A 26,706-nucleotide genomic window follows, 5' to 3' on the forward strand; every position below is an offset into this window, starting at 1 on the left:
TCATTACACAGGTGCACCTTGTGTTGGAGACAAAATGCCGCCGATGTTTTGAGGGAGCATGCAATTGGCATGCTGACTGTAGGAATGGGGGGGGGGGGGGGGTGTTGAGGAGTATTTATGTCTGTAATAAAGCCCTTTTGTGGGCAAAAATATTCTGATTGGCCGGGACTGGCTCCCCAGTGGGTGGGCATGGCTTCCAAGTGGGTGGGCTTCCCATTGCTGCACCCTTGTGCTGTCATGTGAAATCAATAGATAAGGTCCTATTTTCTATTTATTTAACCCTTATCTTACCACGTAAGGACAGAGAACACGTTCTCATTTAAGCAACAACCTGGGGAATAGTTACAAGGGAGAGGAGGTGGGATGAATGAGCCAATTGTAAACTGGGGATGATTAGGTGACCATGATGGTATGAGGGCCAGATTCTGACTTTAGCCAGGACACCGGGGTTAACACCCATACTCTTACAAAAAGTGCCATGGGATCTTTAGAGACCACAGATAGTCAGGACACCCGTTTAACATCCCATCCGAAAGACAGCACCCTACACAGGGCATTGCAATATTTTCTTTCGACCAGAGGAAAGGGTGCCTCCTACTGGCCCTCCAACACCACTCCAGCAGTTTCTGGTCTCCAATCCAGAGACCAACCCTGTTTAGCTTCAAAAGCAAGCTGGAAGTGGGATGCAGGGAAGTATGCTGCTGGCAAATGGATTTATTACATTGACTGTAACTCAGTGAAATCTTTGAAGTTGTTGTATGTTGCGTTTATATTTTTGTTCAGTTAGATACATTTATGGGTAAAATAAACAGGGTTACTTTCTGGTGGTTTTCAGACTGAGTTATTACACTATCCTATCTTATTTAGACGGCGTGATTATAGACAATTAATGGAATTAGGAAAAACTCCACTACAAAGATTTTTGTAGTTTTACAAACAAAAAAGCCCTCCTGTGGGACTGACGTTAAGAGTAGTCACTCTACCGTTAGTCCCCACACAAACACTTTTAATAAAGCGCCCCTTGTTTAGGTGGGCGGTGAGTTGGATGCGTGAACATGGAAAGCAAAGGCTTGAGGTATGCCGCTGTAACAGTGTGTAAATTTAACTGGGAACACTGCCTGGAGAGCTGAATAATGACTGGACTAGGCTACACCCGAAATCAGATCACTAATTTCTTCAAAATAGTTGAAGAAAGAATTAACTAAGGTACTAAAATCGGGAGGAAGTCGATCCAAATGTTTTGTCCACAAACTTTTCAGAACTTTTCCTATCGTTAAGAAAGAAAAACTGCGCTGCACAAAAGGTCTATTGATTACAGGACAAGGTAAGCACGAACACGTTTTACCCCATTAAGGGTTCCTATTTTCAACAGAGTATTTTGTGTTGAACTATGTATTTCATATTTTTAGAACTGCATTTGAAGAACACTTTATGAAGGTATATACCATATTGTGCCCATTCTATGTGTGCTATTTCCGTTCTGAAGTTTTTGTGTCTTTTAAAATCGGATTTGTACACCATCTTCAAACAGCTGAATATACAATATTTCTGGTTATGGAAAAAATATGTCATAGTGGTTTAGATGGTAGGCCTACAATGATTCTCTTCACAATGACTGTTTGTTTTGTCACAAACTGAAATTTGGCGAATTATTAGAATTTTTACAACCAGGAAATGGCAGAGCAATTTCTGCATAGTGCATCTTTAATTGCTTTTTATTTTAATTTTTCTATTCAGATTTGGGTAAAAAGGCCAAAATATACAATTAAATGCCGAAATCGCTCCGCCATTTCCTAGTTGCTAAAATTCTAATAGTTTGCCTAATTTCAGTCATTGTGTAGAGAATCATTGTACCATCTAACCCGCTGTGAAATATATTTCCATAACCAAACATCTTTGTATATTCAGCTGTTTAAAGCTGCTGTTCAAAACCGAAAGTAAAAGACACAAAAACGAAACTTCAGAATGGGAAGCATAGAAATTGCACACATAGAACAGATCTACCGCTTCTTAGACTTGCTTTCAATGGGAACGAAAGATCTGCAACTCACATTTCCATGTGAATTTGCTCAGATTGCCCCAAAAGTAACATATTGTAGCTTTAAGACATTGGGGTTATGAACATATCCTCTGCTGTCAGGCATGCATCCACATGAATGTGAAACCTATTGTAGAGTTGGGGGCTGTGGTTGAAACAATAGTGGAACTTTTTTTTTGCTAACCCCCATTTTCCCACGACCATATTTGCACCCAGACATTCCCCAGTGGTCTGGATCATATCCACTAAATCCACGAGGAGGATTAAGGAAGTCACACTGTGTCTCTAAGGGGATAGTTATCCTCAGTCTGACCCAGCTGACATGTCATTATAAATCATTACTACTACCAATATGTTGGAGGAGGAGTGTGTAGAGACTGATGAAGGGAGGACAGCTCATAGTAGTGGCTGGAATTGAATTAATGGAACGGTACACATTTTGTATTTGACACAGTTCCATTGCATTAATGAGCCTGTCCTCTGATTTAAAGGCCCAGTGCAGTCAAAAACTTGATTTGCCTATATTTTATATACATTTCCATACTATGAGGTTGGAATAATAATATGAATATGTGCAATTTATAATGATCCCCTTTTAGTGTAAGAGCTGTTTGAAAAGACTGCCTGAAGGTTCAGCCTGTTTTCGTTGGATGGAGTCTTAGCCTTCCATGGTGACACCACCATGCGGTAAATTAGTTAATAGACCAATAAGAAGAGAGTTAAACTTCTTTGCCAATAACAGCACACTTTTAGTTTTCCCATCCCCACTCAGACCCCTCCCAGACGGTCCTAGCATAATTCTTGCTTGAAGAAGCTGCTAAGAAGCCATTTTTGTTATTTTTTTAACCATTTGAATTCAAAACGATCACCTTAAGGGTACTTCATTGTTACCCAGAAATGCTTTGATATTGAGATAAAAACGGCTGCATTGAACCATTAAATTGAAGCCAGCTTCCACTGGTGTGAACACACAATAGTATTAGCTCCTGGTTCTGGACTCATTCTTTGTTTGAACTCAACAGAGTAGTCTCAAACACGCCTGGTGGATGACTTATTAATTTGTCACCCCTCTGTTTGGAGAGTTTATCAAAGAAAGCCGCTCTTCATCCTTTCATCTTTTCACCCTCCACAGTAAAGTCTGATAATCCTATTTGTTGGAGTGTACTAGAGGCACTCTCTTTTCCCTGACTGGATTGCAGTCTCTCTATTTGTGTTGCTGCTCTTGGAGGAAGTTTACATGTCAACCCCATGTGCTGTCAGAGAGAGTGAGAACATTCTACAGCCAAGGACATGCTACAGTTTATGATGTTTGTAGTTGATACCAAGGATGCACTGTATAACTTACTGTTAAAGGAATGCCTAGACAAGGTGACTACATCCTGGGCAATCCAGAATGATAACACAGCATTGCTGTCTCTCTGTCTGTGTGTGCGCGTGTGTGCTCGTCTGTGTGTGCAAGTGCATGCATATGTATCTCTGAAACAAAAAGATGTTACTGGATTTGTCATAGTAAAGGCCAGACACAGCCCGCAACTGTATGGTTGATTCTGACAGGAGACCTTAACTTGGGTTTCCAATGATTCCCCAACAGGATACAGCTTGTTTTGTACAAAGCAACACTATATATACAAAAGTATGTGGACACCCCTTCAAATTAGTGGATTCGGCTATTTCAGCCACACCCTTTGCTGACAGGTGTATAAAATCAAGCACACCGCCATGCAATCTCCATAGACAAACATTGGCAGTAGAATGCCCATACCCAGAGCTCAGTGACTTTCAACATGGCATGGTCATAGGATACCACCTTTCCAACAAGTCAGTTCGTAAAATGTTTGTCCTGCTAGAGCTTCCCCGGTCAACTGTGAGTGCTGTTATTGTGAAGTGGAAACGTCTAGGAGCAAAACAACGGCTCAGCCGCAAAGTGGTAGGCCACACAAGCTCACAGAACAGGATCACCGAGTGCTGAAGCACATAGCATAAAAATAGTTTGTCCTCGGTTGCAACACTCACTACCGAGTTCCAAACTGCCTCTGGAAGCAACGTCAGCACAAGAACTGGTCTTCTGGAGTTTCATGAAATGGGTTTCCATTGGACTCTGGAGCAGTGGAAATGCATTCTCTGGAGTGATAAATCACACTTCACCATCTGACAGTCTGACAGTCTGCATTTGGTGGATGCCAGGATAACTTTACCTTTGGTGGAGGAGGATTAATGGTCTGGAGCTGTTTTTCATGGTTCGGGCTAGGACCCTTAGTTCCTGTGAAGGGAAATCTTAACGCTACAGCATACAACGGCATTCTAGGCGATTCTGTGCTTCCAACATTGTGACAACAGTTTAGGGAAGGCCCTTTCCTGTTTCAACATCACAATGCCCTCGTGCACAAAGCGAGGTCCATACAGAAATGGTTTGTCGAGATCGGTGTGGAAGAACTTGACTGGCCTGCACAAAGCCCTGATCTCAACCCCATCGAACACCTTTGGGATGAATTGGAACGCCGACTGCAAGCCAGGCCTAATCGCTCCAACATCAGTGCCCAACCTCACTAATGCTCTTGTGGCTGAATGGAAGCATGTCCCCGCAGCATCACCGAATGGAAAGCCTTCCCAGAAGAATGGAGGCTGTAATAGCAGCGGAGGCTGTAATAAGGGCGGACCAACTCCAAATTAATGCCCATGATTTTGGAATGAGATGTTCGACGAGCAGGTGTCCACATACCTTTGGTCATGTAGTGTATGTTTAGTAACCAAAAGATCAACCAGAACACACATTTTGCCCATAGTGACAAATGGAGCTTCCCATGGAGTGACTGTGGACTAACCTCTACTTACTCTGACACCCTTCTCTTTCATCAGTTTATCAAGCTCTCCTGCCAGTCAACCAGTCTGTATTAATGCTGTTAATAAATACCACACTTTTTGTTTTTTGCTTAAACAGGACCCCCCCCCCCCCCCCATGCTCCAGCGTCACTTCCAGTTTCCCCTGAAGAAGAACTAAGCACCTCAGCGTGACATAAGGGATGAATGAGGTACGGAGGGATTAAGGGACCATCTGAATAGAACCCAGGACCCCAGGAGAACACACGTGGGATTTGCCCTTTCCATTCGCAGGGGTCATAGGTCTTTACCAGCTTTCTGTTTCTGTCATCCCCAAGTAGGAAATGCACAATTTAGCAGTGTAGCCATTCAGAATTTGTCAGGTGGTGGTTGCATGTTTCCCCATTTGAAAAGGCTTCTGGGCCGTGGCCATTAGATACATGTTTTGCAGCACAACATTGTTTTTTTCCCCTTACTTGAACCAGGTAGTTCCCTCTCTGTTTTAGTCAGTTTAGCATCGGCAAAAGAAAGGGAGACACATATTACATAGCGTTACTATAATGTAGTAATGGGTTACTTGTGTACAGTGACTTCAGGAAGTATTCACACCGCTTTACTTTTTCCAGATTTTGTTTTTTAACATCTTGTGTAGATCGGCAACGACCAACACTAATATATCTTGATGAGATAAGTATTCAACCCCCTGAGACAATACATGGTAGAATCACCTTTGGCAGCGATTACAGCTGGGAGTCTTTTTGGGTACGTCTCTTGAGATATTTGCACACCTAGATTATACAATATTTGCCCATTATTCTTATTTAAATTCTTCAAGCTCTGTCAAGTTGGTTGTTGAGCATTGCTAAAAATGTAAAAAATACATTTTCATGTCTTGCCATACATTTTCAAGATGATTTAAGTCAAAACTAGGCCACTCAGAAATATTGTGGTCTCGGTAAGCAAATCCAGTGTAGATTTGGCCTTTTAGGTTATTGTCCTGCTGAAAGGTGAATTCGTCTCCCAGTGTCTGTTGGAAAGAAGAGAAAATACTCAGTCATGGGAAAAGTGTATTTGAAGTCATCCTCTGTTGTGTTCTCCGTCTGGTCAGTAAACTGGTTGGAAATTCAGAGGCATCCCACTCTGTTCTCCGACCCCAAATGGAAAAATCTGGGCACCACTACCATGCACTGATCTTGGGCCAGTAATGGTCAGGCAATGCATTGCTCAATATTTACAGATGACGTTCCCAGGCTGCCAGCGGCTGCAAATGGCTGACTGGTGGACATTCTGTGCCATCAACGTGGCCCACAAGATGAGCAGGATGCCAGAGCTCTGCCCACACACATCTGGGTTGCAGTGCACTACATTTGACCAGGGCCCATAGGGTATTACCCCCGTAGTGCACTAGAAAGGAAATAGGGTACCATTTCAGCCCTGGCTACTTCAGGATCAAGGCTACATACAGGAGAATCACTTTTAGACATACATTTTCTGTTTCTTGAAATACACAGTCCAATCACCCAAAGGCTCATTCTATTCAAATAACTGTTTGTCGTGCAATCAGTGATACTTTTTCAGGGTCCTGTTCACTAAGCACAGAAAACAGACTGAAACAGGAACCTTTTTATTCGTTTTCTGTGACAAAAATATTTTCTGCTTGTGTGCCCAAATGAACACGACCCAGGTCATTCACAGTTGAGTGAGACCAAATACAAGGTTTATGATTGGACTACTAAGTTTCTCTCCCGTGCCTTTGACCTATGACCCAGATGGAGTTATAACCTGTGTATTTTGCTATGGTGTTTTTTAGAACCGCTCCCCTGCCACTCTACTGAGAAGGTGCCGCATCGCCATGACAGAGACGGACACGCCTCCCCCGGCTGCGAACAAGGCTGCCCTGTCCTCGGGCTCAGGGGAGGGAGGAGGAAGTGGCGAGGGACAGCCTGATGCCGATGGTACCTGTCCTGATCTGTCGGCACTGGCCGACCTGTTTGAGAGTGAGGAGGGCTCCCAGTCACCTCAGGACCCGGCTCCGGACGTCGACCGGCCAGGCCAGCTACAGCCAGGGGACGGCCGACAAAACCTCCGCATGAAGTTCCACGGTGCCTTTAAGAAGGGCATCTCCAACCCCATGGACATGCTGGAGTCGACCATCTACGAGTCACCCGTGGCGCCCGGCCCCAAGAAAGCCCCCATGGACTCTCTCTTTGACTATGGTACCTACAGGCACACCAACAACAAGAAGCCACGCAGGAAGAAGCTCCCGCGAGGGTGAGGAGGGCCCTCTGTTTTGAAGTAGACACGTGACTCATTCGTTATGGTGGCTTTCAGGAGTCTAGGAGCAGAGGCATGCAGAGGCATAGATTGTTGAACAACGTGTGGAGTTAGAAGCAGCATAGTCGATCACTTCTGGGGTGTAAATGTGACCGACTGGGTTCGAACTCGGTTTCTCCTGCATGCCACAAGACTGTGTTAACCCCCTGAGCTTAAAGCCTAGGCATCGGCTTGGAGAGTGAACGCAAGTCTTCCGGTGTCAGGCAAGGTTGTTTATCACACAATTGTGATTCACCTAACTATCTCTGTTACACAGACCACACCATAGGGTTTGTACTTGGAACCGAAGGTTGTTCGACATGTTTAACGCCTCACCATATAATATAAAGGACAAATTCCTGTAAGAGATGGTCTGGTTTATAGATACACAAAAACTGCCTTTGTGGCTATATATTTCTACCATATAAGAGATTTCCCCTAAAAATGTTGAACAAATTGGCTTGGTTTCTGAGCTGAGAGTTGTATTAATATTCTATTTTACAATACATTGCAGTTTTTGTTATTAATCAAAGGCTTGGCTTGGAAAAAATGGCTCATTGCAAAAATATAGAAACTCCTTCAGCTGCCACTGTTTAGTCACAGAGGTGTGTCCCTCTCATGTGGAACTTCGTAAACAGAAGGGCTAGTCAGAGGGACATTCAGGCATCTAACAGAGAGTGTGTTGTTGTTTCCCTCCTCGCAGCCGTTGAGGTAATATTTAGGCTAGAGCTTGTTCCTGGCTACCTGTTTCACAGTGAGGTCTATTTATTGAGTAGTTCAGTAGTAGAATTTGGACAACGGTTCACTTTATATGGTTTAACTTTCAACTTTTTTTCTAGGCTACAACCACTGGTAACGCTTTATATAGTCCACAGGTATGATGAATTGTGATGGAGTTATAATGCATTGTTAGACTTGTCATAAGCATATATGACCCCCATATAATATACTTTTATCATCACATTATGATCCTGACTAAATACCAGCCATTTTGAGTGTATTGAACATTTGCTAGAGAGACAAAGCATATAAGCCTCATAATAAGATATTTAAAAGGCTCATATATGCTTATAACAAGTGATAAAGCATTATTTTACTGTTGGCTTTAAATAAAGTGGTGGCCCATCTGCCATTCTTGCCCCCCACTGTTTAGTCCCACCACCTGTAGGCCTATAGACGCCAGAGATCACCATTTAAAAAATCGTCCAGTAAACAGCCGCCATCTTTCATTTCGGATCAGTAATGTAACACTGAGGGATTTCTGTGTCCCTACCAATGATGTCTATAAACACTTAGAGTATGTGTTATACACTGAGTGTACAAAACATTAGTAACACCTTCCTAATACTGAGGCGCTCCTCCTTTTGCCCTCAGAACAGCTTCAATTCGTCGGGGCATGGACTCTATCAAGAATGGTCCACCGCCCAAAGGACGTCCAGCCAACTTGACACAACTGTCAACGTGGGCTAGCATCCCTGTGGAACGCTTTCAACACCTTGTACTGTAGAGTCCATGCCCAACGAATTCTGAGGGCAAAAGGCAGAGCAACTCAATATTAGAAAGATGTGCCTACTGTTTTGTACACTCAGTGAAACTGAGATCCACGTCTCAATTGTCTCAAGGCTTAAAAATCCTTCTTTAACCTGTCTCCTCCCCTTTATCTATACGGATTGAAGTGGATTTAACAATTGACATCATAGCTTTCATCTGTATTCACCTGGTTAGTCTATGTCATGGAAAGACAGGTGTTCCTAATGTACACTCAGTGTATGTGAGTATATGTATGTCAATGGTCCCTACATAGTAAGACTGAGACGTCCTGCAATGAAAGTCTGGACCCTCCGGGCTTGGACCCACCCAAGGTGTTGAAGGTGTTTAACCGCGTGCTGCTCTTCGATGGCGTGTCACGGGCCGACCCAGAGGCCCTCTCCGGCCTGCTGGAGTACCTACAGGGTCACGAAAAGAGGCTCACCGACGAGGAGTTCAAAGGTGAGACGACCCCATTGGTGGTGTGGTGGGTGGAGCCCTGTGGTGCCAAATATCTCTTGTCTCAGCTTTCACAGCCAAACGCAGAAAGGTCGGAGGAAAAGAGAGAAAGTGTGTGTTTGTTGAATTAGATTGTATTTAACCAGGCAATTCAGTTAAGAACAAACTTTTATTTACATTGACGGCCTAGGAACAGTGGGTTAACTGCCTTGTTCAGGGGCAGAACAACAGATTTTTACCTTGTCAGCTCGGGGATTCGATCTAGCAACCTTTCGGTTACTGGCCCAACGCTCTAACCACTAGGCTACCTGCCGCCCCAGGGGGTGGGGCTTAAGGGGTACGACTAAGATAGCATCAGAACTTTATCTAAAAAATGCGACAATCTGGCCTCCCGAGTGGCACAGAGGTCTTAAGGCACTGCATCGCAGTGCTTGAGGCGTCACTACAGACCCGGGTTCCATCCCAGGCTGTGTCGCAGCCAGCCGCGACTGGGAGACCTATGAAGTGGCCCACAATTGGCCCAGCGTTGTTAGGGGAGGGTTTGGCTGGCCAGAATGTCCTCCATCGCACTCTAGCGAGTCCTTGTGGTGGGTTGGGTGCATGCACGCTGACTTCGGTCGCCAGTTGTACAGTGTTTCCTCCAACACATTGGTGCGGCTGGCTTCAGGGCTAAGCCAGCACTGTGTCAAGAAGCAGTGCGGCTTGGCAGGGTTGTGTTTTTCGGAGGACGCATGGCTCTCGACCTTCGCCACCTCCCGAGTCCGTACGGAAGTTGCAGCGATGGGACAAGACTGTAACTACCAATTGGGTGTCATGAAACAACAAAACATCTCACATCTGTTACAGTTGCCTTACTAAAGGAGAAGCCTTACTTTTTAGTCCACTTAGCCCTGTTACTAACACCTTCAGTTATTGTGCCATCCTGGAGTTTTGTCATGACTTTATGTATTGATAATAGGTATCGATGTCTAAACAGACCTTTTTCTGCCCTTAGGGATTCAACTCTTTGGCATGTCCTGTGACTTGGTTATCTGTTTCTGACTTCTCAGTTTTCCACCGTCCTCTCTTCCCCGTTGTTCTTGGCTCCATAGAGCACGTGTCAAACTCATTCCACAAAACTCATTTCATTTCACTCCTTTCTTGTACTTGATTGATGAATTAAGGTCACTAATTAGTAAAGAACTCCTCTTAACTGGTTGTCTAGGCCTTAATTGAAAACCACAAAACCTGCAAACACTAGGCCCTCCATTGAATGACTGACACCCCTGCCATAGAGTAATGAGAAGGAAGCTACTGTGATGTCAGAGATTTTGTCCTGTCAAAGGTGGGTCCAAGGACAGCATCCTGTTGCCAGTGTGTGTGTGTTTGTGTGTGTATGTGTGTGTGTGCTTTATAACAGAGAGCAGAGAGAAATCACAGCAAACTGTCTCCTTCTGGGAAGAAAATGACTCAAGTGGCTTGACAGACTACATGTAAAACTCAGACTAAAAGTAAACAATAGAAATAGACAACTTACTTGACCACCACATTTAGTTTGGCTGTTGTTTCTCCGGGTTTTGAGGCATTTTCGTGTTTAGTGAAATGTCTTGCTTGCTTCCCTTTCCTTTCTTATTTGATCACTAACGATTTATCACCCGTTTTTACTTTTTCAACCAACATAGAAATGTTTTCTGTGTCCCTATCCTCTTTCTCTTCTCTCAGCTGGCAACTGTGTTTCAGGTGATTTGTTGGAAGTTCCTCTCTAAGCACAGTTCTGTGTATCATAAAGTTCACCTGTACTGCAGCACAGTGAAAAAGCATTTGCTTCATTTTGGAGGGTCCTGCTCCGTCTAGGGAAAGGGGGATACCTAGTCAGTTTAACCCCACCCCTCTGAATCAGAGAGGTGCAGGGTATATTTCAGAAATGCATTTCATTACATTGTTTATTTGGTGATTGCTTATGAACTTGGCACTTGGTGTCGCCGTGGCTACAAGACCGTTTGTCACATGAACAATGTACCTTGCTGCCTCAAAGGATATTTTAAAAGTATTTTTTTTATGTCCAGAACTATACATATACATGTCGTTTCTGAGTACCCCTCCCCTCATCAATTTGGTTTTATTTTCTCCCAGAACCTTCTACAGGCAAGACATGTCTGCCCAAAGCCCTTCTGAACCTGTACAGTGGTCAGAATGACACCATTCCTATGCTGATGGACATCGCAGAGCAGACAGTCAACCTCCATGAGTTCATCAACACGCCCTTCAGAGACGTCTACTACAGAGGTAAACTCTCTTCACATTTTAGCCCCTAAAAACACCAGGGTCCTGTTCAATAGGTATCACATTGACTGAAATGCTCACTTTTGGTTTCTGCTGTGAATCTTTATAATGATTAATTGTGTGCCTGAATGAACACAACCCTGTATTAACCAGTCATTTGACTAGGATTGAAGTAGATTGTTTCAAACTTGGACTGTGTCAATAATTTGATATTATCACAGATAAAAGTACCTACCTGAAATGTTGTGCCAACTATGCACACGTAGCCCAGTACTACTTCCACGAAGGCAGGCTTAATAGAGACGCACTTACCTACAACAAGTCCTCCACTGCCCCTTCTGCACAAAGAGACCACACATCCTAGTCTCCGGGCCAACACAGGGCTGCTCTATGGGGCTTCTATTTCCAGAGGAAGGCTGGATGATGTGGCTGTTACACCTACAAGATTTGCCTTTAGAGCTTGGAAACCGCAGTGCAGCACACCTATTTCTTCCATCCACTGTCTTAGGTCTAAGCACAATGAACTCCTTGTTTAAAAAACACTTCACTCATCACACACTATTTCAGCCACTTCAAGATTTGCAGTTAGAATGGGATTTCACACTTTTGCCAGGATATCTCACATTCCGTGTGTCTGAAATGACTCCCTATGCAGTGCACTTTTTTTCCATAGGGCTCTGGTCAAAGGTAGTGCACTATATAGGGAATATGATGCCATTTCAGACACAACCATAGTCCACCTCCACACAGTAATGAAGTAGTAGACAGATGGTGATTGCTGAGGAGCCCATGGCAGCCATATGGTCTACTTACTGTTGGTACAGGTCCCCTTTAATGAACATACAAGCCAGAAGGAATGTGTTTATGTCTGTGTGCCTGTGTGCCATGACTGTTCACAGATTTGACACTGCAGCAGAACCAAGCCACCTTTGTTGAGCATGAAAAAAAACACATTTATTGATGAGATACAGGGACTTAGTGAATGTGGTATCGCCTTAGTTTCAACAATACCATTGTTGAAATGTGGATAGGAGAGGAAAGTGGTTGACCTTCGACCCAGTCATTTTTGCCTCTTTGTCCGAGACCTCTAGTCAATGCACCTTTCCGCACTGCTGAAGGTGGCAGTGAGACTCCAAACAATGTAATAAATCGACTGTAGAGTTCAGTCCCTCTCAGGCAAGGCTGGAATAGAGAATATATGAATGATCTAAGAATCCCAATTTAACCACTTGTCCCTTTACCCAATATGTTGACTGACTGTTATGTGGTTTGACAGGCCAGACTGCGCTCCACATCGCCATTGAGCGGCGCTGTAAGCAGTACGTGGAGCTTCTGGTGGAGAAAGGGGCAGATGTTCACGCCCAGGCCCGCGGACGCTTCTTCCAACCCAGGGACGAGGGGGGCTACTTCTACTTTGGTAAGACACCATAACGTTAGGATCAGATCTGATCCATTCTTCTGTCTACAGAAACCGCAAGCTTCAGATTCGAGATTCAATATTTTCAATATTGTTAAGTCTTCAGTCAGCAGGGGCTTAAAGTGGCAGTACATTAAGTGTAGGAGTATAGTTTAAAACCTCTTAGATTTAAAGTCCCCTGTTTAGGGGACCTGCGAGGTGCTGGTACCGCTTCCGACTAACATCTTTGCATATAAATCATCCCACGAACACAGTAGTATGTTTTTTGTGCCTGTGTGACTTGGGATGTGAAATCAAAAACAATTTGAAGCTGGGATGTCTCACCTACCATTTCATTCTCTCTTTCAACTGGCCAACTCCTGGCTGAAACCCACGTCAAAGCCAGTGGCTGAAAGAGTGTTTGATTGGAAAAGCTTGGTTATTAGCTAGCTACTGTACCTTTTTGATTTTGGATCCCGCGACGCGATTGGCGTCAGTTGCTGGGACCGCTGCTATCTGTCCATGGATCCTGACGACCAAGGGTCTGATGATGAGCTGCTTGGCGTAGCAGTTAACCTAGCTGCCACTGTTAGCTGCCGATCAAGCTAGAGGGGTTTCCTTGAGAACTTGAACGCAGCCCACAACGTGGTTTTCCCTTGTGGCTGGGACTGTGGATTATCCTGGTCTTGTGGTTGTCTAGATCCCTATTTTGTTGCTGTTTCCATCTTCCCTGTGACCTGCCCTGCCTGGAATTGCAGGGAGTAACAGCATAGCCTACGTTGCTACCATGACAAAGACCAAATCTGGTGGGAGTACCGTTGAGGACAGTGTTGTCTCTCGATCACAGGTGAAGGATCTTTTAAACAAACAAAAAGAGTTCTACAAGCAGTTGTTACAACAACAACAACAAGAAGAAAATAGCTTCAAGTATTGTGTTCAAATACTGGTGCAGTCAACTAATAGAATAATGGAGCAGAGAAGTCCAGGACCTGAAGAACAGTTTGCAGTTCTCACAGGGTCAGCTAGATGAGTTTAAACAGGAAAACGGCAAGATGGCAAAAATCTATAAATCATTGAGAGAGGACATCCGTTCTATATGTGAATCCATGATAACAATGCCAGAGAAATCAGATTATCTCGAGGGACAATCAAAATGGAACAACGTTGTTGTAGATGGAATTGCAGAATCTCCACATGAGATCTGGACGGAGTTTGAGGACATAGTGAGGAAAATTATCTCGGAGAAACTGAAGACGGACCACATGAAGATTGAGTTAGAACGCGCCCACAGGACTGGAGAACCCAACACCGGCCCAGGTAACAGGCCCAGGCTGATAGTTGTCAAGGTGGATAGTACAAGTCTCAGAGTTTATTATAGTACAAGGGGCAGGCAAAAGGTAAGTCAAGGCAGGCAAAGGGTGGTAGTCCAAATCCGAGTCCGGCAGGTACAGGATGGCAGGCAATCGGTAGGTCAAGGATGGTATCATGACTTTCACTCCTGGGTGAGGATCAAAGAGAGCCCCCCCTCTCTCTTTCTCTCCCACCAGAGAGGAAGGAGGGGGGTCGGTTTTATGACTTAACGACCAGTCGTAAATGGTTTCTAACTCTCTGCCTCTCAGTATCAATGAATGGAATGTCTGAGTGGTATAAAGAGATTCTTGCCCAAAGAACTTCAATATCCAAAAGGGGATAATGAAACAATATTCCTAACATAAAGAATGTGGGAAATGGTCGGTGGGGATGAAAAACAATGATGATGTCGTATCATTTGTGATTTTGTGGTATCATTAAAGATGTTGTAACAGAAACATTGTAACTTTAAGAGCTTTCATAATGTACAGAGTTGTTGTAGTCTAAATGTTGTAAAACTCATGATTAAATATGAAACTATTTGTGAGAAGATGAAATGTGATTTTATCCTTCTAAATTAGATAATTGTTTTTCATGTAAAGTTTTACCCAGTTAGTAACCACGCCCACGTGAGCACAGACATTATGCCAAAAGGATGGAACGCCCCTTATTCCAGAGTGCTTATAAAACGACTCCTAATGAAACTGACATAAGACCAGAAAACGTGGAGTGGTGGCTACACATGGAAATGGTTTCAATTTAAATACAGACCAGGGGTGGCAGGTAGCCTAGTGGTTAGAGCGTAGGGCAACAAATCCCCAAGCTGACAAGGTAAAAATCTGTCGAACTGCCTGAGCAAGGCACTGTTCCCTGGGCAATGAAGACATGGATGTCGATTATGGCAGCCCGCCACACCTCCCTGATTCAGAGGGGTTGGGTTAAATGCAGAAGACACATTTCAGTTGTACAACTGTACGGACGGTAAGCCAGACGTCACAAATGGTTTAAAACTACTAGACCAGAAAGTGTAGAGCTATGGTTCGATGGTAAAATGGTTAGACTCTACCAGACCAGAAAAGGGTAACTCAACGAAGACGAAGACTAGACATGCAGCTCTGCATGTAATGTAGTCTAGGTAACTCAACCAAAGATGAGAAAATAACATTTCCTTATCAGAACGTGTTGTATCCAGTCTAACGAACACTTCCAGCAAAGAAAGCTACTACTAAGGGAATGGTGACCTCTGGTGGACAACCAGAGATTTTCTTTCAAACTATTCGTCACATACTGATTGGGTGATTTCAACAGAGAGAGACAACAAAGACAGACAAGCATAAATATGTACATTGCGTTTCTAAATCCAAATGAGCGGTTGTTTAGGTGCTAAATATCCATATTTATGATGAGCGTATTATTCAACTGTATGTACGATAGTTGAATTCCTTTGTCTCTCCTTCTCCCGCTCTTTCCAAGCCGTTATATCGGGTTAGTCTACCAGGGACCTTTCATTGCATTGTTAGTAATCAACGTATAATCGATCCTGTGTGTGTGTTTATGTAATTCTGTGTGATTATTTAGTTAGTAAGTAAATAATTAGGCCAATTTGTGTATCGCTGAGTCATCATTTAGACTAGGGTTCGTGCAGATTTAACGGATTATGCGACGTTCAGAATGAGACTGATATGAGGTAATAATAATTAATGGATGGCTAAGATGATAACGATATACTCTGATATTCTTGAGTTACTTCTGGAAAACGGTAACTCATTAAACAAACTTTTTCCGTGGTGCCTCAAGATTGCGTGTGAGTTAATTGTTACAAGATGAATGTAATCATCGTAATAATTAAACATAGTTCATTCATTTGATAAAATAATCGTCATCGCATTAATGGTACCAACATCATGACACAGGCAAAGAGTCGTATTCCAAATCAGAGTCAAACAGGGAAAGGACGGCAGGCAGGATCAGGGTCAGGACAGGCAGAAAGGTCAGGGGAAGAGTAGGAAAAACAAAAACTAGAGCACAGGAAACACGGCAACATGCTGGTGGGACAAGACGAACTGGCAACAGACAATCAGAAACGCAGGTATAAAAGCACAGGGGATAATGGGAAAAATGGGAGACACCTGTAGAGGGGTGGAGACAAGCACAAGACAGGTGAAACAGATCAGAGTGTGACATCCTGAGGTTCAAGGACAAGGTAGCGGTTCTGGAAAAAGCCAAGAACTTGAGGGGAACGTATATCTATTTTACAGTCATCTAAAGCTTATTATTTTGGGGTGTTGCTATTGGCCAACAAGTGCTAACAGTCCATATCTAAATAATATGCATGAAATTCTAGATAAGGTTTATGATGTTAACAGAGAGGTCTACTTTCTTGGGGACCTGAATATTGACTGGTTTTCATCAAGCTCTCCGCTCGAGGAAGTTTCTCACTGTAACAATGCCTGTAATCTGGTTCCGGTTATTAATCAACCTACCAGTGTGTTTACTAACAATACAGGAACAAGATCATTCAGGTTTTGATCACATTTTTACTAATACTGTACAACTCTGAACTAAAGCTGTATCCGTACCCATTGGATGCAGTGATCACAATATAGTGGCTATATCTTGGAGAACCAAGGTTCCAAAAGAAGGGCCAAGAATAGTGTATAAGAGATCTTGCAATTTCTTTTGCTGTGACTAATGTAAAAAATATTTGTTGGTCGGATTTGATTAACAAGGAGCATCCAGACGCTGCACTTGAGGAATTTATGAAATGTATTTTTCTAATTGATGATAAACATGCACCTCTTAACTGACTGGCAGCTTCAAACTGACTGGCACCTTCATTAAATGGTACCCGCAAAACACCAGTCTCAATGTCAACAGTGAAGAGGCGACTACGGGATGCTGGCCTTCTATCCAGTGTCTGTGTTCTTTTGCCCGTCTTAATCTTTTCTTTTTTTTGGGCCAATCTGAGATATGCGTTTTTCTTTGCGACTCTGCCTAGAAGTCCAGCATCCCGGAGTCGCCTCTTCACTGTTGACATTGAGACTGGTGTTTTGCGGGTATTACTTAATGAAGCTGCCAGTTGAGGACTTGTGAGTCGTCTGTTTCTCAAACTAGACACTGTAATGTACTTGTCCTCTTGCTTAGTTGTGCACCGGGGCCTCCCACTCCCATTTCTGTTCTGGTTAGAGCCAGTTTGCGCTGTTCTGTGAAGGGAGTAGTACACAGCTTTGTATGAGATCTTCAGTTTCTTGGCAATTTCTCGCCTAGAATAGCCTTCATTACTCAGAACAAGAATAGCCTGACCTGACGAGTTTCAGAAGAAAGGTCTTTGTTTCTGGCCATTTTGAGCATGTAATTGAACCCACAAATGCTGATGCTCAGATACTCAACTAGTCTAAAGAAGGCCAGTTTTTTATTGCTTCTTTAATCAGTACAACAGTTTTCAGCTGTGCTAACATAATCGCAAAAGGGTTTTCTAATGATCAATTAGCCTTTTAAAATGCTAAACTTGGATTAGCTAACACAACGTGCCATTGGAACACAGGAGTGATGGTTGCTGATAATGGGTACGCCTAGATATTCCCTAAAAAATCAGCTGTTTCCAGCTACAGTAGTCATTTACAACATTAGCAATGTCTACACTGTATTTCTGATCAATTTGATTATATTTTAACAGACAAAATGTGCTTTCAAAAACAAGGACATTTGTAAATGACCCCAACCTTTTGAACGGTAGTGAATATTTCATTGCTTTTCAACCTCTGCCATATCGTGGATTCAGAGCAATCTGTCTAAGATAACTCAGAGGGTTTCTTTAATGGGAGCTTGTCTAATGTCAAACATGTAGGGTGTGGTGCACCACCTGGAAGCTCTCTAGGCCCTCTACTTTTTCTATTTTTTTACCAATGACATGCCACTGGCATTAAACAATCCAGTGTGTCCATGTATGCTGATGATTCAACCACATACGTGTTAGCAACCACAGCTAATGAAGTCACTGAAACCCTTAACAAGGAGTTGTCGTCAGTTTTGGAATGGATGGCTTGTAATAAACTGGTCATGAACATCTCTAAAACTAAGAGCATTGTATTTGTTACATAATGATTGGTGTGGCTGTTGAACAAGTTGAGGAGACTATATTACTTGCTGTTACCTTCGATTGTAAACTGTCATGGTCAAAACATAGATTCAATGGTTGTAAAGGGTGGCTATTTGCAGAATCTCATATATAAAATATATTTAGATTTGTTTAACACTTTTTTGGTTACTACATGATTCGATATATGTTATTTCATAGTTTAATGTCTTCACTATTATTCTACAATTTAGAAAATAGTAAAAATGAAGAAAAGCCTTGAATGAGTAGGTGTTCTAAAACTTTTGACCGGTAGTGTATTTTACAGTTATAAGGTGAAATCTTATAGTTAGTGATTTTATAATTTGATGATACTATATTTAGAAAGCATCAAATAATTTCAAGCCTTATTCAAACAGTTTTGTTGAATAGAAAATACGTCATATGAAATATTTCATGTTTTCATATTTGCACTGTTTACTTGAGCTTGTGTCCTCAAAAGTGACTACACCTCAGCAATTTCTAACTTTTTATAACCAGAAAGGTGAGATTTGAGCCTTTCTTGGAGTATGCAGTGTTGCTAGTTATTGTTTATGTAACGGTTTTCTTGAGTTGAAGGAGAGGCGGACCAAAATGCAGCGTGGTTTCTATTCATGGTTCTTTAATAAAGACACTATACATGAATAAACTAACAAAACAAGAAACATGAAAACCCAAAACAGCCCTATCTGGTGCAAACACAGACAGGAACAATCACCCACAAACACACAGTGAAACCCAGGCTACCTAACTAATGACACCTGCCTCTGATTGAGAACCATACTAGGCCGAAACATAGAAATACCCAAATCATAGAAAAACAAACATAGACTGCCCACCCCAACTCACGCCCTGACCATACTAAATAGTGACAAAACAAAGGAAATAAAGGTCCGAACGTGACAGTTTATGGTCCTCTCATGATAAATAATTACTTTCGGGATCACGTAGTTTACATTTTAGATTACATGTAGTTACATTTTAAGAGTTAAGCACATGATGAGACTTCATACATGTTCGATTTATAGTAACATTCATGCCCTAGCATTGTATTATTGAATTTTGGCAGTATTTCGATACTGTTAAAGTCATATTCTATTCCTCTTGGTTTTTTAATGACACGTCTGTAGTTTTCCATGACAGGCGCCTGGGTTCCCGACACTGTGAGGTCATGTCAGTGTGTCTAAAAGCAGTGCACTTGAAAAGTGGTTTTCTAGCTACCTCAGTGTGCCTTTTATTTGACATGCCCAGAGGTTTGGGCTACAGAGACTGCATCGCTGCGCAGTTGGATAACTTGGAGTACTATTACACTACTAAGGTAGTGTTAAGCATCTTTTGGAAAATACTCTCAGTTGCCATGGTAAGCAGCAGTGGGAAAATGACCCAATTGTGATACTTGAATAAAAGTATAGATACCTTTTTTAATTGAAAGTTAGTCAAGTAAAAGTTAGTCACCCATTTAAAATACTACTTGAGTAAAAGTCTAAAAGTATTTGGTTCTAAATATACTTAAGTATCAAAAGTAAATGTAATTGCTAAAATATACTTAAGTATCAAAAGTAAAAGTACATGCAAATGTATAAAACAAATAGTAATGTACAGATGCCCCCAAAAATGACTTAAGTAGTACTTTATAGTATTTTTTACTTAAGTTCCTTACACCACTGATGGTAAAATTAAGTGACATTAGAGCCCACCCTTCCCTTTGTACATGGCAGGTTTGGGAAAACACAGTCAGAACAGTTCCTCAGGCTAATGATAAACTCGTATAACCACCCAAAACTAGTCTGAAGTCACATCATCAGAAATGTCATTATTAGTAGTAGGCTTCTCCAAAAAATAAAATAAAATAATTATGTCACAAGTTCAACAAGTATTTCCAAACAGTTTAATGAAAGGTGTCTGTGTCTTGCTACAGAAAAAAGCCCAACATACATACTTCCATTCAAATGGGCGGGCTGCCTCTGTTTTGCTGACCTCGCCGAGGTTGCTGGTCCATTGACAGAGAGCCTCCAAATGAACCGTGCCACTCCATATTGCCCTCTGCTAATTGGAGAGTATCCCTGCAACTCTCATCCCTGAACCCAACATCCCACTACAGGTGTAGGATCTTAATTGATCACTCTGTTGCAGGAGAACTTGTAGTGTATTTGACGTTTAAAAATGTCCACTTTGAAATTTCTGACTTGATTTTCCCTTTACGAAAAATGTATCAACCCGTACAAAAATTGCCATTAATTATAATCCACATAACAATCCACATTTTCTGTTGTTGCATGATTATTTTCCTGTTGTAGCAAACTGGCACAAATGAAGATCCTCCGGAGTAGACGAGCCTACATCCCATTCACCTCAACAGCCCTTCCAGCCTCAAGTTCAACAAACTAATACCCTTTTCACACTTTCCTGTTGACCCGAACTAGACTGTGCTGACTGATATTTCATTTTGACATGGTCTTTTCTGGCACTGTGTTTGCAACTATGGTGAATGCTTTACCAGGCCAATGCAGAAACCTACAGCTCTGCTCAGGAATGTGAAAGGGATATAAAGGAGATACATGCAAAAGACAGGAGATTTGAGTAGGCAATTATTTCCCCCAAGAAACTCACTACTGCCATTGTTATTGTATTAATGCGTTATGTTCCATCACACGAGGGATTATATCCAGTGGCACTAAGTGCGACTATCATTCCCAAATCATTCCAAACTCCTGGCGTGTCTGTGGCACAGTGCAAGTCATTCACTATGGAGCTTTGCGCTAAGGGAACCAGGAAACCTGGCAGAGAGGCGACGGCTAATGTGATTTAGCGCTTACTCCAACACTCCGCAAGCACCCGTGCAAATCCATGAAGAAGAGCATTTCCCATGCGAGGTGACAGGCTAATCTGTTACCCGTGGCAACGGCTCGTTTTCAGTAGTTGCTTTTGGCACACTGGTTTCAATGCACAGGCCCCTCCCTCAGACAAGTAGTACTAATTGTGCCCTTTTCGTTGCAAGGTTTCTAAATCCAATTTTTGATCCACTTATAGGTAGGCTTAGCCTGATGACTCACACTAAATTCTTCCGCCAGCTCTGTTGTTCGCTACATATTTTTGTCTGCGTTTGGCCTGAGTAAGGAGTCTGGGTAGCCAGGCAAAGAGCCTTCAAAGACATGTTGAAAGTGGTTTGCTGTTCCATATGAATTTACATCACTTCCCAGAGTGGAAAGAGACTGCCTGAATGCCAGTTGGGCAGGGTTTGCACTTTTGGGTCTTTTTCTATTGCTTCCGTTGTAAAAAGGGGATCCCCTTGATTGATGTGCTTGTTGCTGTGTGTATCTGACTGTATCTCTTTGGCCAGGCGAGCTGCCTCTGTCGCTGGCAGCGTGCACCAACCAGCCGAACATGGTGCACTACTTGACCGAGAACGCCCATAAGAAGGCTGACCTTCGACGGCAGGACTCGCGCGGCAACACAGTGCTACACGGCCTGGTGCACATCGCCGACAACACCCGGGACAACACCCGTTTCCTCACCAAGATGTACGACCTGCTGCTGACCAAGTGTGCCAAACTCTACCCAGAATGCAGCCTGGAGGACATTCTCAACAACGACGGCATGTCACCCCTTATGATGGCAGCGAAGTTGGGAAAAATTGGGGTGAGAACGAACTCGTATGTCACGTGTATGAGGAATCATACTCTTAACGGGATAGTTTGTATAACCCATGGAAATGCTACCGTGTGGTGCCTTGTTGGATTATGAATCGTATTATTGACAGAAGATACAATCGCATGCATTGTAAAACAGACACTAAAGTTCAGCTTTTGTTGTTATTATTTCTCCCAGGTTTTCCAGCACATCATTCGCAGGGAGATCAAGGACGAGGAAGCGCGTCACCTCTCACGGAAGTTCAAGGACTGGGCGTACGGCCCCGTGTACTCCTCCCTGTACGACCTCTCCTCGCTGGACACCTGTGGAGAGGAGGTGTCCGTGCTGGAGATCCTGGTCTACAACAGCCGCATCGAGGTGCGTGAAAGCCTGCTTCGATAAAGCCTTGACTCTAAAGCTCTGGGAGCGAACGCAAGTCTACAGTGTCTTTTGTTGTGTGGCTGAGATTGTGAGGTGGGACGGGGCAGACAGAGGCCAAGTGTGGATTTTTTCCTTTGGTAGGAAAGATGGAGTATGATTTCTCTTTCACACCATATGCTCTTCCTATCATTATTGTGAGTTTTCCTGCACTCTCCGTAGAATCGCCATGAGATGCTGGCTGTGGAGCCCATCAACGAGCTGTTGAGGGCCAAGTGGCAGAAGTTTGCTGCCGTCACCTTTTACATCAGCGTTGTCTCCTACCTGGTGACCATGATAATCTTCACACTGGTGGCCTACTACCGCCCATCCCAGGGAACGGTACGTACATGACCAACAACTCAAATACAAATGCAACAAATATATGCACTTATTCAATGTCGGTTTGGATGAAAGTGTTTGCCAAGGTGCATTATTATTATTATTATTATTATGTGTATTGTGCAAACAGTATGGGTGCCATGATCAGCAAAGCTTTAACTCTGTTTGTCCCTGCCCAGCCTCCGTACCCTTACACCACCTCCACAGACTATCTGCGTCTGGGAGGGGAGGTTATCACCTTGGGCTCCGGAGTCTTCTTCTTTCTCACCAACGTAAGTCTGCAGCCTGCAGCCGCTACACCTTCTCTCCGGTTGAACCATCCAATCAGAGTTACAGCTTTGAATGTTTACTCTACAATTAACAACTTGTTTTTGAAGAGGCCTCAAGATGTGTACACAAACACACACTTTCACTATAAGAGATCTTCGACCTCCCCTGTAAATTGATATCTCTCTCTCTCTCTCTCTCTCTCTCTCTCTCTCTCTCTCTCTCTCTCTCTCTCTCTCTCTCTCTCTCTCTCTCTCTCTCTCTCTCTCTCTCTCTCTCTCTCTCTCTCTCTCTCTCTCTCTCTCTCTCTCTCTCTCTCTCTCTCTCTCTCTCTCTCTCTCTCTCTCTCTCTCTCTCTCTCTCTCTCTCTCTCTCTCTCTCTCTCTCTCTCTCTCTCTCTCTCTCTCTCTCTCTCTCTCTCTCTCTCTCTCTCTCTCTCTCTCTCTCTCTCTCTCTCTCTCTCTCTCTCTCTCTCCCCCCCCCCCCCCCCCCCCCCCTCTTTGTAGATTAAGGACCTCTTCCTGAAGAAATGCCCCGGGGTGAACTCCCTATTTGTCGACGGCTCCTTTCAACTGCTCTAGTAAGACTCCAGCTCCCCCTCCTTAACCTTCAGCTCCTTTGTAACACCCTCTGACTTGTACCCGAAGGCTAATTTATCATCCTCTCTTAATTGAGTCTTCGGTTTAATTCCACATTAAAGCCCCCCATTTCCTGGCACGCTTTCTAGTTTACATCTTCTTTCATTAAACTCACGATCCCAACAAAGAGCGGAGAATGTTGAGCGCCGCTCCGAAGGGTGTTTTGTTTGCATCATTAGTGCTGCATCTGCGAGAGCCAACATGGTGTCCGGTAAATCCCAAATGGCCTTCCTGTGTCCTGGGAAGGTTCTCTGTGTCTAACACGTAGGAAAGGATAAGGATTATTGCCGTTTCCTGGAATCTGAACACAAGGGCCATTAGGGTACACTGTTGCCAAACATTTTGAATCGGAAAATGAAAACGGGTTTCTTACTGGACAAGTCTCCTGTATCTCTAGCTTCATCTACTCTTTGCTGGTGATAGTGACTGCAGCCCTCTACCTGTCGGGTATCGAGGCCTATGTGTCTGTGATGGTGTTTGCGCTGGTCCTGGGCTGGATGAACACTTTATACTTCACTAGAGGCCTGAAGCTCACCGGCACCTACAGCATCATGATACAGAAGGTATCGACTCCTTCACTCTTTCATCCATCACATTGAATTTGAAATCCAAATGGACTAATTGGACACTAGACACCTGATCACAATTTATCCTTCTTCCTTGGCTCTCAGATTCTCTTCAAAGACCTGTTCCGGTTTCTGCTGGTCTACGTGCTCTTCATGATTGGATACTCGTCAGGTACAGTGTCCCCTACTGCACACTTCTTCTCAGCAGTCTGTCGGCCAGTTGAAACAGAGGAGAAAGCTACCTTATCATCTCCTCCTGTTTCCCATGTCACCCCCCAGCTCTGGTGTCCCTCCTGGCAGTGTGCCCCGGGCCTGACGAGGTGTGTCTGGAGGAAGGCGGCTGCCCCACCTACCCCCAGTGCCGGGACACGGACACCTTCAGCAACTTCCTGCTGGACCTGTTCAAGCTGACCATCGGAATGGGTGATCTGGACATGGTCAGCAGCGCCCAGTACCCAGCTGTCTTCCTCATCCTGCTGGTCACCTACATCATCCTCACCTTCGTGCTGCTGCTCAACATGTTGATCGCTCTGATGGGAGAGACAGTGAGCCAGGTGTCCAAGGAGAGCAAGAAGATCTGGAAGCTGCAGGTGAGTGAGGAGAACAGCTGATGGACAGCTAGGTTCCCTATGCAGTAAACACTACTCATTAAAGCACAACGCAGAAAATGTCACGGAAAACAAAAAGAAACATTTATTATTGGAAGTCCCTCCTGTTTCAGTCATTTTTCTTACGTTTGGTACCTAGTAAATATGACCCTGGGAACCCCTGGTGATGGCCTTATGCACAGTGCATCCTCTAGTTCACGGTCACATTAGTATGGTATGAAAAACATTACTGCATGTTGGTTGACGATATGCTTCAACAACAGTGGGCTACGACAATCCTGGACATCGAGCGCTCCTTCCCTGTGTGTCTGCGGAAGTCCTTCCGGTCCGGGGAGATGGTGACAGTGGGGAAGAACTGGGACGGTACCCCTGACCGCCGCTGGTGCTTCAGGTACACATGCTAATTTCACTGAACTCTCACCCCTCTCTGCGTCAGAGAAACGTGTCTGATTGGTAAGTCAAAGTCAAACATCTTCTGTGGTCATTTCAGGGTGGATGAGGTCAACTGGTGCCACTGGAATCAGAACCTGGCCATAATCAACGAAGACCCGGGCAAGAACATAACAGAGACCCAGCAATGCCCTGGTACAGTGCATCAAACCGTCCGTGGCCTGAGGAGAGGTGAGACTCTTTGACTGCGTTCTCTAAACAAAATGCACTGATGCATACGTACAGTTCACCAAGGCAAATACACCGCGTTATAAGGGCAAGCCAAATTACATCAGCCAACATTTTACTTTCTTTCCCCAACCCATGTAGATCGCTGGTCCACGGTGGTGCCACGGGTTGTGGAGCAGAATAAAGGGCCACGACCACGAGACCTAGTACTGGAGATGGAGCCACTGACCCCCAGACACAGACCCTGTGCAGAGGGTTAGAGCCCAGCTCTGGGGGCCTCCAGGAGCCCGGGTCCTTAAGAGCACCCTGCAGATCGGAGGTACTCAGACTGACAAAGAAGAGTTGGGCCACAAAGTTTGCCACTTTGCACAAAACTCTGTCGGCATGAGATTAGAACCAAAGATCTGTACAAAGTATTATCAGACAATAGAAAGGATTTAGAAAATATAGGAATGTAGTGTATCGTCAAAGGAAACCATCCATTTGTTTATCAAATGCTTTTTTATTCAACTAGTTGTGAATGGTGGTCATACCTCCTGATTATAAGTATCCTCTACCTTGGTGGTTTTAACCCGGGAGGAAGGACCCTCGGGATGCTGTTACCTGACAGAATGCCCCGGCTTAAACTTTCAACATATCTAAATGTGTGTTTTCAAGAGTCGATCATAGATGAGACGTATGTCGATGTGATCTATTGGGAGACTGCTGATGAATGCATATTGTACCTCTGTATTTAGGAAAACTTGCTCAGGGAGTTCAAGAAGGCCAAAATATTTATTATATTCTTACGCGTATCCTTGTTGTTTTTAGCATCTGGAAAAAGAACTGAGAGGAACTGATTAAAGTTCAAACAAACCATTTTGGGATGGGATGTTCAAGCACAATATGTACTGTATGTATGTAGCTATGTACTAAATGACAAAAAACTAAAGCTAGCTTTATATGGCCCACCGTTTTTCAATTCCATCAGTTTAGTCCTGTTGATAGTCGGACGCACGGGGTCCTAATTTTATTATTCATGCTTGGATAGGATTGCTTTGATCATAACAAACAAACACTGAATTGATTTGTTGAGAGGAAGATATATTCTCCCTAACATTATTTATGTGGATTTTTTTAAAGCTTCGGGTGTTATACCAACATGAAAATAGGCCTTCAATTAAAACTGAAACATTTGCTACTGATCCAAAAATCACCCAGAGAATGGTTTTGAAGATGTAAGCTGTTTTTCCATCATGTTTTGTTGAGGCCTTTTGATTCATAATGGACATTAGCTTCCTATGTGTTTCAAAATGTTTTTATTTTATTTGATACAATTCCTAATAAATTTTGCGACAACGTTAA

The 26,706-nt window shown here is 43.5% G+C and overlaps 1 protein-coding gene across 1 annotated transcript; it reads left to right on the top strand.

Moving 5' to 3' along the window:
* The first annotated feature begins 4,976 nt into the window (after positions 1 to 4,976).
* On the top strand, positions 4,977 to 26,706 carry trpv4 (transient receptor potential cation channel, subfamily V, member 4). Its single transcript, XM_020489548.2, has 16 exons — positions 4,977 to 5,067; positions 6,666 to 7,126; positions 8,973 to 9,157; positions 11,267 to 11,419; positions 12,693 to 12,833; positions 21,617 to 21,915; positions 22,105 to 22,284; positions 22,507 to 22,665; positions 22,845 to 22,937; positions 23,439 to 23,512; positions 23,968 to 24,133; positions 24,242 to 24,308; positions 24,416 to 24,726; positions 25,008 to 25,135; positions 25,235 to 25,365; positions 25,504 to 26,706. Exons 1-16 carry the CDS (start codon positions 5,059 to 5,061, stop codon positions 25,620 to 25,622), a joined length of 2,676 nt encoding a protein of 891 aa, XP_020345137.1. The 5' UTR covers positions 4,977 to 5,058; the 3' UTR covers positions 25,623 to 26,706.

Source organism: Oncorhynchus kisutch, linkage group LG8 (assembly GCF_002021735.2).
Source record: "Oncorhynchus kisutch isolate 150728-3 linkage group LG8, Okis_V2, whole genome shotgun sequence".
In the NCBI taxonomy this organism is placed as follows: domain Eukaryota; kingdom Metazoa; phylum Chordata; class Actinopteri; order Salmoniformes; family Salmonidae; genus Oncorhynchus; species Oncorhynchus kisutch.